This window comes from Streptopelia decaocto (genome assembly GCF_964273445.1).
Source record: "Streptopelia decaocto genome assembly, chromosome: 6".
NCBI classification, from domain to species: domain Eukaryota; kingdom Metazoa; phylum Chordata; class Aves; order Columbiformes; family Columbidae; genus Streptopelia; species Streptopelia decaocto.
The window spans coordinates 5,759,322-5,777,924 of NC_138660.1; the positions used below are offsets into that span (position 1 = coordinate 5,759,322).

The following is an 18,603-nucleotide window of genomic DNA, read 5'->3' on the forward strand; positions in this document are numbered from 1 at the left end:
GTGCTAACGGAAAGGCCAGTTTCAGCCAGCTAAAAGCCTTTTTCTAAATTAACCGCATCCATTACATAAATGGAACAAAACATCATTTTCCACTCTGCAGATCAATCCAAGCCCAAAATATTAACTGTAACATTTCTTCAATTTGTGATGGCAAGATCTGGGTAGGTCACCAGAGCAATAAACAATAAAATACATTTAAGTCAACTAGCATGCAAACAAGTTTGGACGTTAAGCAGCAGACTACTTCATACTGACTGCAGTGAAAGATAAAGCAAAGACACAGTGTCCATGGAATACCTGAGGTACCATAAACTTGCACAGGTGCTTTACCTGGAGGTAATTTATTTATGCATCATAAAATACTAAAATAGATCAGGCAACATTATCTTCTTGTAGGCACGATTGCTTTCTTCTCTGCCATATTTGTCTTCAAAACTGAATTGCCTCTATGCCTTGTCAAATAAAGACCCCACCCCTTCTCTCTTATAACAAACCTGTCACATCCATGCAACTGAAAACTTGAGACTATATAAAACCAGAATTCTTTACAACAATCATATTTTCAGTAAATCTCTTCCATCTTCCTCCCCAGTTCTAGTTTCCTCTACGTTCAGCTACAGCACCAACGTCGAGTGGAACCAAATGCTATTTCTCCATTTTCTTTATAAAATGCCACACCTGCCTAAGTGTGCAACACACAAGTATTAATGACCTTGGCAAATAATTTTCATTAGGGCATTCATAAAATATAAAGCATCAAGTAGGTACTAAAAGAAGGTACCTTAACAAAGTCCAGGACAGCTTCTCTCTGGATCTGTTTTGTCCTCATCCTCTCCTCCTCGTACCGAAATGCTGCCAGCTGGGCCTCCTGACGGGTCCGCTCTACGTGCCTGCGGTGCAGCTCGGGATCCGTCACCTGCAACGAAACCGCACCAGGCTGTACGGACAGAGCTCCACGGGGTAAAACAGGTGGGTTAGGGGAAAACAGCACACGTTTTATGGCTAACATAAGGTTGGGTTTGCATCCAAAGGAATAAAATAGTGGAGATCAATGTGTTACCTGACTGTGGTGACTTGATAGAGAGAGAAAGTAGGGTGAATCAGGCGGGGGTCTGACAAAGGGAAAAACAGAGAATAAGTATGCTTTTTATCTTAAATATAAACACATTTTTATACTTGAGTTGTCAGTGACACAGAAGCATCTCATCAAATCAGAAGAGTAACCGCTTAGAAGCAAAGCTGTTTAACCAACTGCTGCGATACCGATTTAACTCATTGTGCACTGACAGATTTTGTGCAGTCATTTCTGTCTCTTCTCCTGAATTGTGACACTATTTTTCTACAGCTCAGGATGCACCAATGGGATTGTACATTGGGCCTGTTACACTGAGATACCCAGTACTTTATACCCATTCTCTAAAAGCTAGTTAAGTAACCAATCCAGGAACTTTTCAGAGGATCCTCATTTAGAGGAGCAACTGGCTACTACAGTTATTTTTTGGGCAAAAGGGGATTAATCAGTAGAAACTCTATGTTTCTTTTCCCTACCTCTCTGTCCTGTCCACATAACTCCTTAGTACTCGGTGCTGCTCTCTGTCCTGCATCAAATTTAGAGTGTCAGGTCTTCGTATTTCATCAGTATCCCTGTGGGTAAACACCAGGTGGAAGTGGCATTGGCCACTGACGCACATAAACTACTGTAAGGTTAATTATTCTTTAGATTACAGATGGTTTTGTAAGAATAACTGCCTAGACAATTAGCTTCAGATAACCACAAAGGTGAATTTAGGATGGCTTAAGAAATCATGTGATATCAAGTCAGATCACAATTACTGCACAAGTAACGTAAGGAGTTTTGAGTAAAGTTTGCATTACATCCAGCTCTAAGAGTTCCAGTGGCTCCAGCATGCTGAAGGAAAACAAAGACAGAGGCTGCCTGTCAAGGCATTTGCACAGAATTATTGTGGAAGCAGTTTACAGCTTGTGGTTGCCACAAATGAAACATTTGACTAATGCAAGCTTAAAATATAAAAATGTACTCATTGTCATTTGGTTGTTTTTCCACAATTTCTAAGGCAACAACAGGACCTGTTTTCAGTGGCTCAGTTCATTTAGAACGTTGATTAACTGCTTCTGCATGAAGATCCGCTGCCATCCTTAAGTAAAATTTTGACAACACTGGATACCCTGGTGAACCACGATTTCCTTTACACCATTACAATCTGTCTACGTAAACAGCAGCTCTCTCCTGGCTAACAAGCCTCCTCTTATTTCCTTCATGTATGTCATGGAAGCCAGTGTTTGTGAAGTCTAAGCATTTCCATGTTCGCCACAAATGTTCAACTAGAAAAATAAATACACAAATAAACAATCAGTTTTTCAACCCAAGAGCACTCACTTTATTTGGGGAGAACACGGCAGACTGCTGTATTATTTTATGCCTTACTTGTAGACACTATGCGATAAGGAATGCTGATATAAAGGAGGGCAACTCCTTCAGCATGTATCTGTACAGCTACTGTATTTGCACATTTCAAAATTCCTATTAAAATGTTGCCGTAACTCTGAAAAAATTGACACAATATTCTTGCTTTCATTTTCTCTTTCCATGCCATTCTAGAATGCCACTAAAATTAATTTCTACTGACAGCAGAAGCAATGACATGCTTATGGCGAGCAGTTGTCTTTTTTTTTAGGAAAAACATCTTTAGTACAATTGGGCTCATTTTCTGCTGAGTCCCTGTACATTTGCTTTCACTCCACAGAATACTGAAATGCTTCAGTGGTGTATTAAAGTTTCTATCCATTTTGATTTTAGTTCCATTAGCAAGAAGCTATACATTTGCTTAACTCCTGTTCTTTTAATCAGACACCCAAAAGTCTCTTCTCAAACCAAAGCACCTCATTTATATCCCATCCAACTCTGATCTATGTTTTACAGATAAGCATTCCCTCTATAAGCCAAGCAATCACTAGAGTATGGACATAATTCAATAAGTCTAATCCATTAAATTAAGTGTGCTGTTTTCAGCACTCTCATCTTATTCCTTCTTCCCCTGATATAAGCTCACAATTACGGCACAGAAAAGCACATTTCAAATTAAACTAAACCCCCGCAGTAATACAGCTACCAAGAGTCAACCAAGAATGCAACTGCACAGCACAGACACTCCATGGTAACTCTTCCCCTAAACCTGAAGTACACGTTTCTCTTCTGTCCTTTTTGTAATATAGCTTAAGTCAACTATTTAATTGAAGCACAAATTAAATAAAAAGCAGACATGAAATCAGTTTAAGAGGACACAATTTAATTTGGCAGATTTCTTCAACCAACCAATTTAAAGCTGAGTGTTGGCTGAACCTTTGGTCACTGCCATTATTAGGATAGAAACTCCTAATGGGGAGCAATAACTTAGAGAGCTATGTGCATCTCTGGTGAAGCTACAGGAAACAATGTCATTTTCTAACCACATTCAGTAAATATGCACTCTGCATTCAGCATGAAACTTTGGATAAAATTACTGTTGCCACATATTCTTACCTGTTTTGATGTAAGTATCGTTTTGTATCCTCTGTTCTGTGAAATTCTCTGATGGATACAGGTTTCACTGGTGAACTCTAAGTAAAATAACACAGAAGGCTGCTCAGAATAGTGTACATTAACATTGCAACATTTGTAACTACTGTTTCTAGACATTCATAAAGAGCTGTCTGGACACCTTGTAACCTGTCTAGCAATAATTTCACTAATTGTTCATTCAACTGTATGCTTTTACTGACTGAGAACAAGTTTCATGCCAGGTTGGTCTGAAACTACAGATGGTGTTTTTGTTCAGAGAAGCGACTACATACATATATTCAAGTCTGTATCTATGCGTTCAGAGCCTTGATCAACAGTAAGAGAGAAAACAATCGTTCCCTGCAAAGAGTAGGCTTTCTGAAAACTCTGAATATTTAACCTAGTCTAAACTTAAAATAGATGCGCAAGAGATTTAGTTTACTGGCAAATAACTTATAAGCAAAATGAACAGCCAACTGAATGGAATTTCAAAATGCCTGTACTAAATCTTTATGCTGCTAACAATTAACATTTTTCCCTTGAGAAAGCCAGTATATATTCAGTACTACCAAGTAAATGTTAACACTTTTCTAGATATCGCCCATTACCAGTTGGGAGCAGCAACTTCCATGTTTTTTGAAGACAGCACTCCTCTGGAAAAACCATTTACTTCACATATGCCTGAAGCACATGCTCACATGACAGGAAAACAGTGTGGCTAGTTTAGCCTTATTCCACATATCCCAAAGGGCACTTGGGAGCTGCTTAACACTCCAGCTCTGACCTTCCACAAAGCACAACACTGTGCGCCTTCTCCAGATCAAACCTATTCTTTTTTTTAATCAAAAAAATGGCAGAACACCAAAGGAAGCCTCTGAGGATGAGAAGCATGAATACCATCACAAAGGCTTTCCTAAGGCATAAGAATTTAACTCATTTAAGTAAAAGCATCACCTCATTGGAGATCCGCCGCTGGTCGATATATGCCACGAATTGCGAGCTGAGGCTTTCCGAGTCCGTGCACTTGGGTTGTCTCATCTCTTCCTCCTCCTCTTCTGTGGCACAGCTATCAATATAGTCGATCTGATCGAGATCATGTTCCACTTGACATACACACACAAAGAAAACACCCATAATTAGACAACCAACAGCAGCGGAAAAAAACCCAAAATGACAAAAAAGCAACGTCAAGAACTAAGGCCCTACTGTTTTTCTTCCGTCTGGGAAAACTCAGCCTGAAAACTCTTGAACTTTGCCTGGCCCACTAACATTTGTTAAACATCGGATTGTGAAATAATGACAAAATTTATGCTTTTTAAAAAGCAATGAAAAACATGTATCAAGCACCCACTTTTATATTGCTGGCATCAGATACTTTTGCAGTGACTGAAACATTAAAGTACATAGTGTGATTTTCTGTTTTTTAATATCAAACACTATCTATCAAAATCTGTCAGCTAACACCAAGACTGTACCATGATTTGTGTACATTTTGAGACATTTCTCTTGGTTCCAATTCATCTCTGTCAGAAAAAATTAGAATGGATATGACAGATACTTCTGTTTTTACTACTACAACAGCAAAACACAGGGCAGCACGTCTAAGTCATCTGGATGCAAACGCAATACATCTAAAATGCGTATGCGGAAATAACGAAGGGCAGCACAGGAAGCAACAAAACCCCTCTAAAACAACATAAAAACATCCGCAGTTTTGTTTTAAAAAGAGGAATGAAAAAAGAAATCGGGAACCACTGAAATTAGTGCAAGAAACAGCACTGTCTGGCTCGTATTGATTTTTCCCTTGTGTGGGCGATATTATGTAGGGCAATTTTTTCACTTGTCCCTGCTTTTACACGTTCTGCACGTGGATTCTGAGAGTCATGACATTGAGCAAACTACCCTGGTGAAAAATGCAGTGCTGGGGATGCAAGGGAAAGCATAAGCTCCCTTTCTGAGCACTAGAGCTTGCTTTTTCTTACAAACCTCCTCAAACTTGCTGCAGACTCCCTCGCAGACATTCTTTTTCTACTCCCCCACCCCTTTCCTGCCTGTCTAAACCAGACTTCTCTTTGCCTCACCACACAATCTAGCAACTGTTACCGCCAAAGCCACCTCCTCTGCTACTACAACCATCCAAACCAAAAATACTTCAGCTTCCTTCAATCCCCAGCTCAGTTTCAATCTCCAACAAAACAAACCAAAACAAAAAAATAATCCCTTCTTTCCATCCTCGCTTATTAAACTTAGATGATAATAACGGTACAGTAGAAGGTGAAAGACATTAGTATCTGTGTTAGGAAAGTAAAATTGGAAGGGATCTCCTGGATCACTGACAGGCACACGCTCCAACTTGTGCCCCTCTCAGATACTCCTACTCACAAACTGATTGTGCTTCATCTTCGTATCTAGTGAGGGATTCTGAGATCCCTGGTGTGCAAATGCCAAAGAAAAAGATCAAGTCAGCCTTAGAGGCAGAGCTGGCAGCACTACCTGTTATTAAGGCTGCCCACAGCTTCCCGTAACATCATGTCTTCAATTCTTCTAAATTTGCCAGAACTGAGCTGTTTGAACTGATTTTTTTTGTCTGTTAACGCGTAAAAGAGTGAGTCAACCAAAACGCTGCAGGATTTCTAAAAGGTGGCAAAGCAAACAAGATACTGTGACAGAGAAGAATCCGAGCAAGAAAAGAAGATGGCAAAAGATGCGGGGATGAGGAGGGAAGAAGGAAGAAAAAGTGGGAGTTGTGCATGAAAGATTAAAACTAATTGAGAAAAACAACACTCAGGGAATATGAACTGGAGCCATTAGGGGAAATGGAAAACAGGCAGCCAAGAAGACAAAGAAGAAAAATTAATCAAAGTATATGGCAATGAGATCTAATAATCAGTAGCGCAAAATGGAGGAGGAATGACTGAAAAAAACCAAACCTGGAATAAAGCTAAAACTGGGACATATAAACAAGAAGAGGAGTGAACTGTGAGCCAGTGGTAGCAGCAGATTATTGGATATTAAAATTGAGAAGGACTGTGGAGATCAAGAAACATGGGAAGTGCTATCACGTCTTGAAAAAATATAAGAGTGCTACTGTAAAAGACTGCAGGACAAGTTGAGAACGTGCAAAAAAGCAACATCACTCACAAACACCAGTCTCTCCTAGATGGCTTGCATGTTTGGATTAAAATCCAAGGCTACTGAATAAAGCACTTTTGCTACTTAGAAATATGAAATTCCCTGACAAAACTGCTCATGCCGTTGTGACAGCAGTCAGCAGAGCACTGACAATCTACTGCCGCTGTAAATTTTCACCCGTAGCTCAAGCAGCAAAACTCCATGCACCGAAGTTCAAGATTCCAAAATACTGGTTTTGTATTTGGAGACCTTAACGTAGCACATATGCCAACAAAGTTTCCCAGGTAATCCTAATTCTGATGCTATTTGATTTTGCCTTGTAATGTCCTTAATACAACAATGTTTTTACACTGTTTACACAACCGTGGTTTTGTATAATTACACCCAGACTTTTATCTTTTTCCTCTTTAGACAACCTACTATTTATAGCAAGTATTTGGGAACCTTAATAATGATGGCAAGAAATATGGTTAGCCAAAGCTCACTATTTACCTCCACCATTAGTTACGACGGTGCTCCCTCGGTTTTCTTGATACTGACTTTCTCTTCGCAGTCTCTGCTCTTTCGTGATCTCTGCCACACGCAAAGGGAGATCTGAGAACTCATCTGTTGGCTTTACAAAACAAACAGTGAAGTCAAGAAACGCTTTTCTTTGGAAACACCACCTTGTAAGCTGCTACCTACTGATTTGTGTTTTTACTTCAACTGTCCTGTTTTGCACCTATAAAACCCTAACTTCAAGTAAAATATAGCTATAGAGTTTTGGTCTTAAAATCACATATTCAAGCTTTCTTGAGAAAACAGCTTGCCTACAGTTTTGCTCTGCAATACCTGCAAGTGCTTGAAAACATCCCAGGATGGAAACTCCTAGAATCCTTTCAAAAACTAAGGTAGGAGTGCAAGCAGGTGTACGGAGTGTAACTCACTGAAACACTTCAGGTCTTAGCTACTGCCTTTCCTGGTTTTCCCAAGAAGAAAAGGGATCTTCTTCCTTGGAAGTATAATTGACAGTCTTCTTGCTAAGGCATCTCATTTTCCTGCTTCTAAGTGGCAATCAGATTTTATTTTTAACATTTGAAACGAGCTACAAAGATGAAATTTCCGTTTCATTTTTGAAGCTTAATTTTCATGTTCAGATTCATTTTATCCAAACAACTACTAACAAGTAATTGTAGTTGACTCAACATTGTAATAGGATACAGTTATAAGCTTTTTTAAAAAGGAGGAACCCCTTTTTTCTCATCTTTTATGTTCTAGTAAATTAATATGTCATGCAGTTTTGCACATTTCTTTTATTATTCCCAACTCTGCATCCACCCCATATATAATTATGCTTGTTTTTCTCCAATAAAATGACAAATAATTTTGGCTCAAGGCAACCTGCACACCAGCATATACATGTTACCTACTGAACATGCTTCGAGACACACACTTGTTACTTCTCTCTACTGCACTCAACAAAAATAAAGCTGCAACACTTACTTCATTCCCTGACCATCTTTTGTCTCCGCTGTCTACGCTGTTGAAGCCGGAATCAAGTGCTCCATAGGGACGACTGGAATAGAGTTCTTCATGGCTGTCAAACGCACAGTTTTGGTTAGAGTAACACAAACACCACCAAACGCTTCTCAGCACAATAAGCTACCAAGCACAGTTGCAGCGCGTTCGCAAGCTCAGCGTAATAGAAATCAGACTGCATTTGCCACAAAGAACAAGCGGCATATTCTTACAGCTACAAACACAGTCACTCAGCTTGCCCTGGCCTGGCCTTTTAAGAGCTAATCTGATCCAAAGTATATATCCATACTTCAAACATTTCCCAAGCAGGAATTACGACAAAGCAAAATGCAAAGTGGTCTGTCATTTCACTTTTTAACAAGTCAAACTTCCATTTTCTGCTACTCATGTATTTTGGCTGAAGAACGCTGTCCCACAAACTTTTTTGTAATAAGCACAAATCCATGCAAAATTACTAAAAATACAGGTGTATCAGAATACACTTCAACACAAAAGTAAGCAGAAAGTATTACACATCTGTCTTCATCATAATCACCTACCTAAGAAACTGTGCAGAAGGCTGGACAGTATTTCAAATATTTCATAATATAATAAATATAGCAGTACAGTTTTCATCTAGAGAGCCTGACTTCGTCAATGCCATGTCTAGACAAAAGGTGTTAGACACGTGTCCAGTGCTACAATACACATAACCAAGCAGCCACCCAGTTCTTCTCCAACTTTCTGGGCTCAGAAAGTCCGTAATTCAGCAGTACAGCCACCACAGATGTCAAGTCTGGCAACTGCTGCAGAGAGCTCCAGCAACAGAGACAATGGGACGTGTCTGATCCTCTGCAGATGGCATCTCACAACAGCTCCACTGTCCTGCTGGCACTCGATGCCCCCGGGAGAACTGCAGCAGTAATTACTACATAATACACAAGGACAAATGAATTTCAGGAAGCTAATTGCTTCACCCCATGGTGACTCAATTGCAGGTCATTTTCTCATTGGTATTGCTCTCAAGTTGTTGGTGCCTCTGAAATCCCTCTTTCAGGAAATATTTATTTTCAAATTACTATTATTACTGTTATTACCACAATTCATGCAGCACCGTATGCATGCACGGGACTTTGTACAACAGTGAGAGACTGTTACCTTGGGCTATTTTAAATTTCAGATAGACATAAACCAGCAAAACACTAAGAGGCGGAATGGAGGGCTACAGATGAAAAATGTTAGGGAATACATCTGCCTCTATGCAGATCTAGATTTTGCAAACGTACACCAAAAGAGGAGCTCTTGCATCTGCACGGAGTCTTGCTTAACTCAAGAGTTCCACCTTTATGGCCCTGTATTTCAACAGAAAGATCACCTGCATAGTAAATGCCTAGAAAAAAAGAATGACAAAAAACCAAACCAAACTTCTTGTGGGTGGGGAAGAAAAAGAAGGATCATGAAATCTCCCAGTGCAGTTAAAGAACTATTAACCTGAACCACTGACAACAGAACCATACTTAGGCTAACAGTTCACAGTACTCAAATATTGGATTTAAACTCTAAGTCAAAGAAAAATCCATCTGCAGTATAATACCATATAAAGGCAGCAATATTTTCAGAATCTCCTGAGAACCCTGTTCGAAGATGAACAATTATTGCAAATAGAAGAGTATTGAAATGACTCTTTGGCTACATCTCAAAACTGGGGAAGTACCTTGACACAATTTTTTTTTTTCCTTTAATCCTTTTCAATTAGAGATTTTGAAAAGCAATAAATCTACAACTAAGTTTATCTGGAACCTCAAAAATTCTTAATCACTGTGCCCAGAACTCTTCTTTTTAAACATGAAAGCTGCTTTCTCTCTCACCAGCTCTCATATCTAAAAGCAGCTATGCAATGCTGCACACTTCACATGTTTATAATCATACAGCAGACATCCCAAAATCAGCTGAGACTTGGGATTTTTATTCCTCCCTGATCAACAAGCTGCAAGGAACAACAAAGGCACTTGGATAGATCAGAGCATTTTGAGGCAACTACAACTTATCCAGGAAGCTACATAAGGCTTGAAGTCAAAGGATAAGAAACCGAATGTCTGGTAAGGCCAACAGCCAAAGGAAATACACCACTTACCAACGTTTCAAAGACACAGCCCCAAAGCCACCCTAAACCACACATTTTTACCTCCTCTAAGAAAGAACAGTTGCCCAAGTCCCAGAATACCCACTACATTGGTTCATGCATATTTCATATTTTAAGCCTTGTAACTCTGGACTACAGCAGTCTGCCTCAGCGCCTAAAGAACTGCTACACGGCTTTGACAGTTCTGCCTCCCATCAATATATTCACTCCAGTGCCATCCTCAGCTGCTCTGAACTTCAGTGTTGCAAATGAGAGACTGACTGCAGCAGATCAACACTTGCTGTGAGATAAACCTCACATAGCTTATATGTAGAAAAGGCCTGTAACATACAAGATTTCACTCTGGTCAAACAGTTCGATATAATTTGACAAAGCTAAAACAATCAGCTGCACAGTGACCTCCAAACCACACTTCCTGCCGTAATATCTTGTTTCATTAGCAGCGTTAACAACTTCGTTGTTAAAAAATGTTTGATCAAGAGTCAACTGACAGCATGACTGAAACTTCCTTAAACTTTAAGAATCTCTACAACTCAGTTTCAGATTCTTAACTTCCATGGTATTTCACCTCGCTTATCAGATAAAACCGCAACAAAGTCTAGGTGTACTGCCTGATATTTCTATTGGTCACTTTTGAAGATAACAAACATAAAGCTCCTGTGACTTGCCTGGAAACATTAACTATGTTGTAGCTGAATGCTTTTAGTTCTCACATCCCAAGTTCCATAAGAACATGTGAGGAACCACCTGCAACACTAAAGGCCCAAACCAGTATGGTAACAACAAATAATTCTATCACCAACTCTTGTCTCCTCTTGGGGATGGAAATACAGCGACAGGGAAGGCAGCTGAAGCTCATTTCAATGAGCTGAATCTGGAAGCAAGTTTAGAAAAGCACCCTCAACCAGTTCTGCACTTGTTTTTTCATTCATAATTCCAAGCTATGATTAAAATACATAAATTCTTCTCATTTCACAAATAAATGAAAACTTTCAAAGTAATTTATAGCTACAGACAACAATAAATCAGCAATCACAAAGCCCACTGATTTTGTTGGAGTTTCTATTAAAAAAAATAAACTATGCTACACAGATCATGACAGTTTAACATTTAGAGACTTTTCAGCAACAGGACAGTATCCCCAATATTATGTAGAAACCATCTGCAACAGCTCTAAGAAACTGAGTAACACTCATAAAATGCTTATATATTGACCTCACCTAGAAAAATAATTTAAGACATTCAGTGCTGATGAGGAATCACTCTGTCAGTCTCTCATGCAAATTCTTCCTCGCAGATCTGACCCATGATGATTTATCGTGAGACCCTCTGATCTGTGTTTTATTGCTGCTCAGATAGCGGTATATCCGCTAGGAAACTTATTCCTTCACACCTTATTACCACCTTCCAAGGTGACCGAGGTATTTTTTATATATATTTAGTTTCATACTTTACTGACTCCCTTTCTTCTGTATCATGTAAAAGAAATAATCTTAACTGCTGCTTTTCTCTAGACATCTTAATTTAGCAGCTGATATGGTTGACTATTCCAATATTTGTGTTACAATGCTAAAGAATCGTGCCAAGTGAAAGTTTGCCAAGAATAACAGTTTACTAACGGGGTGGAGATCAGCACTTATACCTGTAGTTCAAGCAAGCAGTTATAAAATTCTGTACAGAAGGTTAAAAATAATCACAGCAGGGATATACTTCAGCAAGGATGTGGAAAATATTAAGATCTCATAAACTGAACACCTTAACAACACGAGAACAATCCCTATATTATGAAGATACCAACACACTGTTATTATGGTGTATCAGCTCTTACGCTGCCTTTCATATGATATTACCCAGGTTTTCTTCTGAACTGCTCCTTGCTTCTTATGTAGTGGTATCTTGTTAGAATACACCATGAGATAACACACATGATACTCTTCAAAGCCACCTCCATCAATGCACTTACCAATGAACAGGCCTTGGATTTATTTTTTAACTCAGATAACTGATAAAATTTTCCCGAATGTCATCAAAACAAGGAACTCGGGTTGTGCCAAACTTACCAGGATCCAAATCCCATGGGTCTCCTATCATAATCAGGCAAGTCTGGAGCTATCTTGCATGCTTCTATGTTCAGGTATTTAAATATGTGAATTTTTCCTTTTATACATATCTTAAAAAAAAAATACACAAGTATAATTTGACAATACGTTTTCAAAGTACTGCAGACATTTAACCTGTAGTTGAGATTAACAAATAGGCATATTTATGTCAACCAGTGCATATTCTTATCTTACTACATTTTAGAGAAACAGCTATAGGGGAGCACCACAGGATGCCCGTGAGAGACAAATGGAAGTTGTCCTTCAAGTACACCTGGTCTGCACACAACTTGGTCAGCTGGATGCTGAAATTTCCCCATGCAAACACGACATAAGCATTTACAAGTGCTAGAATTTATGCCTTTGGCAACAGAACAGATGCATCCCACCCATGCCCAGCTTTGAACTGCAGTGGCGGATTGCCAGAGCAAGCTCCAGTTTACAGTGAAGGAAGCCAATAACAGCCGTCTTGGCTTTCAAAACAGAGGCAAAGCCCTGCTGAAGCCACCAGTCTTAGCAAGTGCCACTGCTGACTCGGAAGCAGCAGCTCACAGGAGAACTTAAAAGACCCGAGGGCTTTTACAGTCACATTAAAAATCAAATTACTCACTAACCATATTGCAGTTTCTAGCTCAAAGGCCAATTTGAGCACTTTGCTGCAAAGTGAACCTGCACAGAGCAGCACTGAGGCCTCAGTCGAAATTTTGACACCTGAGTGGCACAAAACCCACTCTTGCCTAAGAGAGCTTTCTCTCTCCTACAATGAAAGCAGAAATGTTCAGCTAACTTTAATACAATACCAACAGTGGAATTCTCATTAATATCCCACAGGTGAGACTACCAATACAGTAAAGTAAGAAAAACAGATTTTTCAACCTGTGCTGTGTATTTAACCATTTTAGACAATACAATCTGTTTAAAGTTCTCTTGTTCTTAAATAAAGTTTGTAATATAATCCTTCAGCTGTTAACTTTGTTCTGCCCTTGTTAGTTGAACTTGTCATCCGAATTCCTTGCTGCAGTTTACCTGTGCAGGGGGTGACTGGAGAGGGTTGTTTTCTAACATGATGGTCTGCAGATGTCTGAGGTTCCTATAACAAACTGGTATTGTTGTTATTTTGTTGCAGGAGAAATCTAATCGAATCAAAGGTAACTCAGCAAGTTCTGCAGATAGAAAATAAACACAATTCAGTAGATGTAAAAGCAAGAGTATAAAAATATGTGTTTGACAAAATATTCAACTACACTGCTTCTAGTTCTCAGGGGAAGAAAAGTGCATTGGAAATAAAGAAGTGCTTGAAAATTCTGCTGTTACAACTGACAGCCTTTATCTCACCTTCAGGTAAACGCACCAAATTATTTCTTCTGACATTTAGGTCCCGCAAGGATTCCAAATTGCCAATCTGCGGAGGTATTGTCTGTATTTCATTACAGCTCACATCCTACAAAGCAAGAGCAAAGAATGAGTTAGTGGTTTTGACATTACCAGCACTGACTGGTAAGCCTCTGTTAATTACAATATATAGCATTTTATTTAGGGACTGAAATAAAAAGACAACCATTTACACAACACCTCAGATCCTTATGTTCATTACGTCTCATTGACGATGTAAAGCATTATTCTAATTTTAAATATAAGGGGCAATAAAAGATTTAAAAGATTAAGCATTCAGATATAGAAGTCTATTTCAAGTTATCTCATTCAAGTTATTGCATGTTATTTGAGACAGTGCAACTTGCTATATAAAAGCTTTTTGCCAGAAACAATGCACCAACAGCATTAATTCCACCCAGCCTTCCTTTCAAAAACAGGGAAGACTCTTCACTAAAATGACGTGGAGCATTTGCTGTTCAGTGCAAGGCATCTTACTACAATATATATATATTTTTTTAATCTCAGAGAATTTCCAACATTTTTCTAACACCTCTATACGAAGTCAAAACATAGCTGGAGATACTATGGCAAATAAAAATCTTCCTTAGGCTAAGAACAGATTTAAGTAACTTGTTATTGCATACAAGTGACTGGCTTACAACCACAAAGTTCTCAGCAGAATGAGAAATGTGATGTTGATCTTGCACATGCCCAGATAGCATCAGTTTAAAAAACCCTGTTATTTCTTCTGAAGCACTTCCAAACCTATTAAACACATCAATTAAAAATCAAAGACTGAACAGTAATAGTTAAAAAATAACTGTATACTTACAAGCTCTGTCAGCTGTCTGAGCTGTCCAATTTCTTCAGGTATTGAAACCAACTTATTATTACTCGCTATCAAAACCTTTAGTGGTAGGCTACAGAGGTGTACTGGCAATGTTGAAAGCTGGTTGCGACTTTTTGGACAGAAAGAAAACAAAATTATCAGAACTCTAATGAGAAATCACCTCACATCTTAATGCAATGAAAGACACATGCAAAAAGCATCCATTTAGATGATCAGTTTTTATATAATTACTGTAAAATTAGTTCCATCAAACCCTTCTTCATTACTTGCTTTATCTAATGATGTGTGAACAAACTCTGAATATCAAGTACCAAGCCTGATCAGATGTTTTCAAACACAGTGCTGGGGAATATGATATTTTCCTGTCTTTTCACGTGCTTTTGATAACTGGCCACCCCTGTCACAAAGGAGTGTGTTTGAACAGTGTTTTGCAAAATCCCTTACGACAGGTAGTATTGCGGCTCAGCACACACAAAATGTCACAGAGAAAGTCATTACTTACTCAATTAGAAATATACTTTAAATATTCAGAAAGTCATGTGGATCAAGAATCTTGGTACGACAGATTCCACTATTCCAAAATACAGTCTTGGGCATTTCATAATAAACCACTATTAGAGCAAATATGAGGTCACATGACTGGATTGTAACCTCGGGTGAGAATCAGGCAGAATAAGAATGGATTGTGAAAGACAAAGATGTCCTTCCAAAACAAAATGTAACAAGGAGGAGTGACTGGATAATTAAAAGCAAAGCTATTAGGACCTTAACTAAGGCTTTGATTGGGTGTTGAAATTTACCCAAATACGTTGCTGTATCATTTCATGCTTGAAACACTGATTTCCCTACTATTAAGGCAAAAAAAAGAGATGTTCTGAGCAACAGGCGAACCAAGCGCAGTTTGTAAAATGATGGTAATTGGACTGCACCTACTGGAGATCACAGCAATAGGAAACCCATACCTGATTCATATCCTATTCCTACAATTCTCACCATCAATAAAAAAAGAAAATAAAGAAACATAAGCATCATAAATTGGCAGAGGTCTAACAGCAGAAGGAAATGGCCTGAAGACTTTTGTGATAGATATCACTGCCAATTCGTGATGAATGACTTTCCACACCTCTTAAAAGACCTTCTACAAATGGGGGACACTGTACACAGTTGAATTTCACCAACAGGCCAAGTTGCAGCAATTAGCTTTTAATGCTGGCAGAGAAAGATCTTTAAAAGACATCAGTACAGCGAAGGTAAAGGTCAATTGCATAAGCCTTATTCAGCTGCCGAGAGCCGAATTGTGAAGACTGTCCAAAAGCTCCATCCTCTCTTTTCAGTCTGCATGCCTGTGTTTCACATGAAAACTACTGGAATTAATTTTTTGAGTCCTTTACATTGGAATTAGCTTTCCTCTTCATCCTCCACTTCTACAAGCTGTTGCTTACTCCTCACGCTCCCTGATCCACCTAAGTGGGTAAGACTGGTTTGGGTTGCTTTGAATCAATGACATACAATATAACAATGTGAAGATTACACACCATGTTAGCGTTACTTATGGATGCATCAACATTTATAAACCTAGACTACTGATGCTAGAGCAAAATTTCTGAGACAATCGTTACCTGATATTTAGAAACGTTAAGGACTGTAAGTTCAAAACAGCCTCTGGGATATATCGAATGCAGTTCTGGTACAAGTTAAGACTCTCAAGGGAGACAAAGTGACATGCCTCTGCTGGAAGCTCTGACAGTCTGTTCCGGGAGAAATCTGAAGGGAGGGAAAAAAGAAACATTCAGTAAAGCTGTCTTAAAACTTCACGAGGACAAGTATAGTCTGTATATTCGCCGTCACACACGGTGATGGAACAACTGGACAGGAATAATTTTCACTGTCCTGCCTGCAAAATTTTCAGGATGATGAAGCAACTCTCACTTCACACACAAAATAAATCAAGAACTTTTAAAATCTTACATCTGCAATGAAAAAGGGAGAGCCAGATGGAACATTCCTTTCATAGTCATGCTTAAATATCCCAAACTGCCTTCTGCTTAGAGGAAGATGGTTTAAGACGCTGAAAGCCCAGCTTCAAATCTCTGTTCCAGGACCATCTCTAGATTATGGAGTTGGTATTGGCTGGGCAGTGCTGTCATGAAAAGAATCAAAGTATTTTTCTGCTAGCCCTCTACTAAGGTACCCCCTGCTATATGGAAATCTCAGCTTCAGATTTCTGATCTAAAATATATCCTTTATATAGATATATGCATATTTGTAGGTTACAGTTCCAACAGGGGAAGCATGAGGCACACACTGTACTCCATCCAAATCATTCCCTCCTTCAGAAGGAGATACTAGTTCGAGCCTGTAATCTCAACCAAGCAATGGAGGGATTTTCAATAAAAGATCTCCCCAGCAGGAGAGAAATGCTCTGCTTGCTGCCAGCAGTAAGGTTTACTGTTTCTTTGTGATCATACATTCCTTGCTTGGCAAGAGACACAAGTTTAACCAAAACCACTACCAAATGTTTGTATTTGAAGAATCTATATTCTTCCTTAGCCAGTTCCAATTACCAGTCCGTACGTATGAAATATCCATCAGTATTACTCTCTTTTAAGTGTAAAAGCTGCATTGTGATAAATAATGCAGTTGCCAAGGGTTCTTTTTCCTGTAAAGGTCAAGAAAAGCTCTTGCTCATCCATGCCAAAGGACAGTTCTCACAAACACATCCAGCGCTTAACTCTCACAGGGGTTATTCTCACACCTTGTGTCAGCAGGGAGTTCCTAGAGACAATGCCTGTTTAATAAACTGACATCTCACCTTTACATTTTTAAGGGAGGGCAGACATCCGTTGTAAAAACCCATCTGACCTGAATCGGTGTCACGAAGGATTAAAAAAAAAGCATAATCCAAATTTAATTGCTATTTTCTTTATTTGTTTTGTATTTCATTTTCTCCTTATCAGCACAAAAGGATAAAAGCTCCCACCCCAAAACATATACAACAAACTGACAGCTATCCTGCCTCGCACTGTTCCCATGTCTGCTGCTCTAAGTTGCCCAAGGAAAAGAAGACACTCCAAGGGCAGCTGGAGCTGACTCTAGGTCTACATCAAGGTGTAGAACAAGCCATCAGCTACTATTGATAAACAACCAGTAATTAAAAATCTCAGTAGAAAGAAATACTGTGAAAAACTTTGTACTTGAAAGCACAAGTGGGAAGGAACTGCATTATCCAATCTACAGGTGTGACTGAAGCCAACTATAGCAGAGGCTACGGTGGGTATCAAGTTCAGCAGATGTTACACAGTGCACATACATGAGAAAACATGAAAATAATGGGAACTTCTAATCCACCAATACCAAAAGGTAACAGGGAACATAGCAAAACTCCTTGTTTGTTTTGCAACGAGTATAAAAGAAATTGTAATAACAACAGTAAATTTATTAATAATAAAAGAAAACCAAACACACTACATGCTTCTTTGCAGCTTGTGTCAGCCTCAAACATGAGGTCAGCTTAAACTCGTCCAAACTTGATTTTGAAAACCAAACACTTTAAAATGAACATTTCTGACCAGCTCCAATAGTGGGAGCTAAAATTACAAAACAGAAGCAATTATCGTTAAGTCTGCATTGCATATCTAGAATTGTTTAACTCCCTTATGACAGAAAAGAGTTTGAGATCTTTGTCCCCTTTTCCATTTTTTGGGACGCAACCTTCCACCTGCTTTTTTTTCTTCTAAGAGCAAAGAAGACCCTGTATTCACAGATCGCTGAAGACAGCTGCCATAAACATCTTCATCTTACCATACACTAATCCAGATAAAACATCAGATAAATGCATAAAATGCAAATAAGGGCCACAGTGATGGATCCTGCTTCCTGCTACTGCCAACCCCAAAGTTTTCTTACTTCTGTTGCTCATCCCAGGCCCTTTGTATTGCCGGAGTTTGTG

The 18,603-nt window shown here is 38.9% G+C and overlaps 1 protein-coding gene across 10 annotated transcripts in view; it reads right to left on the reverse strand.

The window, feature by feature from the left end:
- Window positions 1-18,603, reverse strand: part of LRCH3 (leucine rich repeats and calponin homology domain containing 3) — a 61,675-nt gene that overhangs the window by 21,604 nt on the left and 21,468 nt on the right. For 9 of the 10 annotated variants that reach the window (XM_082056762.1, XM_082056763.1, XM_082056770.1 and 6 more), the window contains exons 2-13: window positions 16,274-16,418; window positions 14,637-14,763; window positions 13,766-13,871; window positions 13,457-13,593; window positions 12,392-12,501; window positions 8,174-8,267; window positions 7,184-7,304; window positions 4,514-4,662; window positions 3,542-3,618; window positions 1,549-1,644; window positions 1,061-1,112; window positions 782-916 (exon numbers count right to left, since the gene is read on the reverse strand). In XM_082056762.1, the coding sequence (XP_081912888.1) occupies window positions 782-916; window positions 1,061-1,112; window positions 1,549-1,644; window positions 3,542-3,618; window positions 4,514-4,662; window positions 7,184-7,304; window positions 8,174-8,267; window positions 12,392-12,501; window positions 13,457-13,593; window positions 13,766-13,871; window positions 14,637-14,763; window positions 16,274-16,418 (1,349 nt within the window). The remainder of the gene's footprint in view (window positions 1-781; window positions 917-1,060; window positions 1,113-1,548; window positions 1,645-3,541; window positions 3,619-4,513; window positions 4,663-7,183; window positions 7,305-8,173; window positions 8,268-12,391; window positions 12,502-13,456; window positions 13,594-13,765; window positions 13,872-14,636; window positions 14,764-16,273; window positions 16,419-18,603) is intronic. The other variant, XM_082056765.1, reaches the window with a different exon arrangement.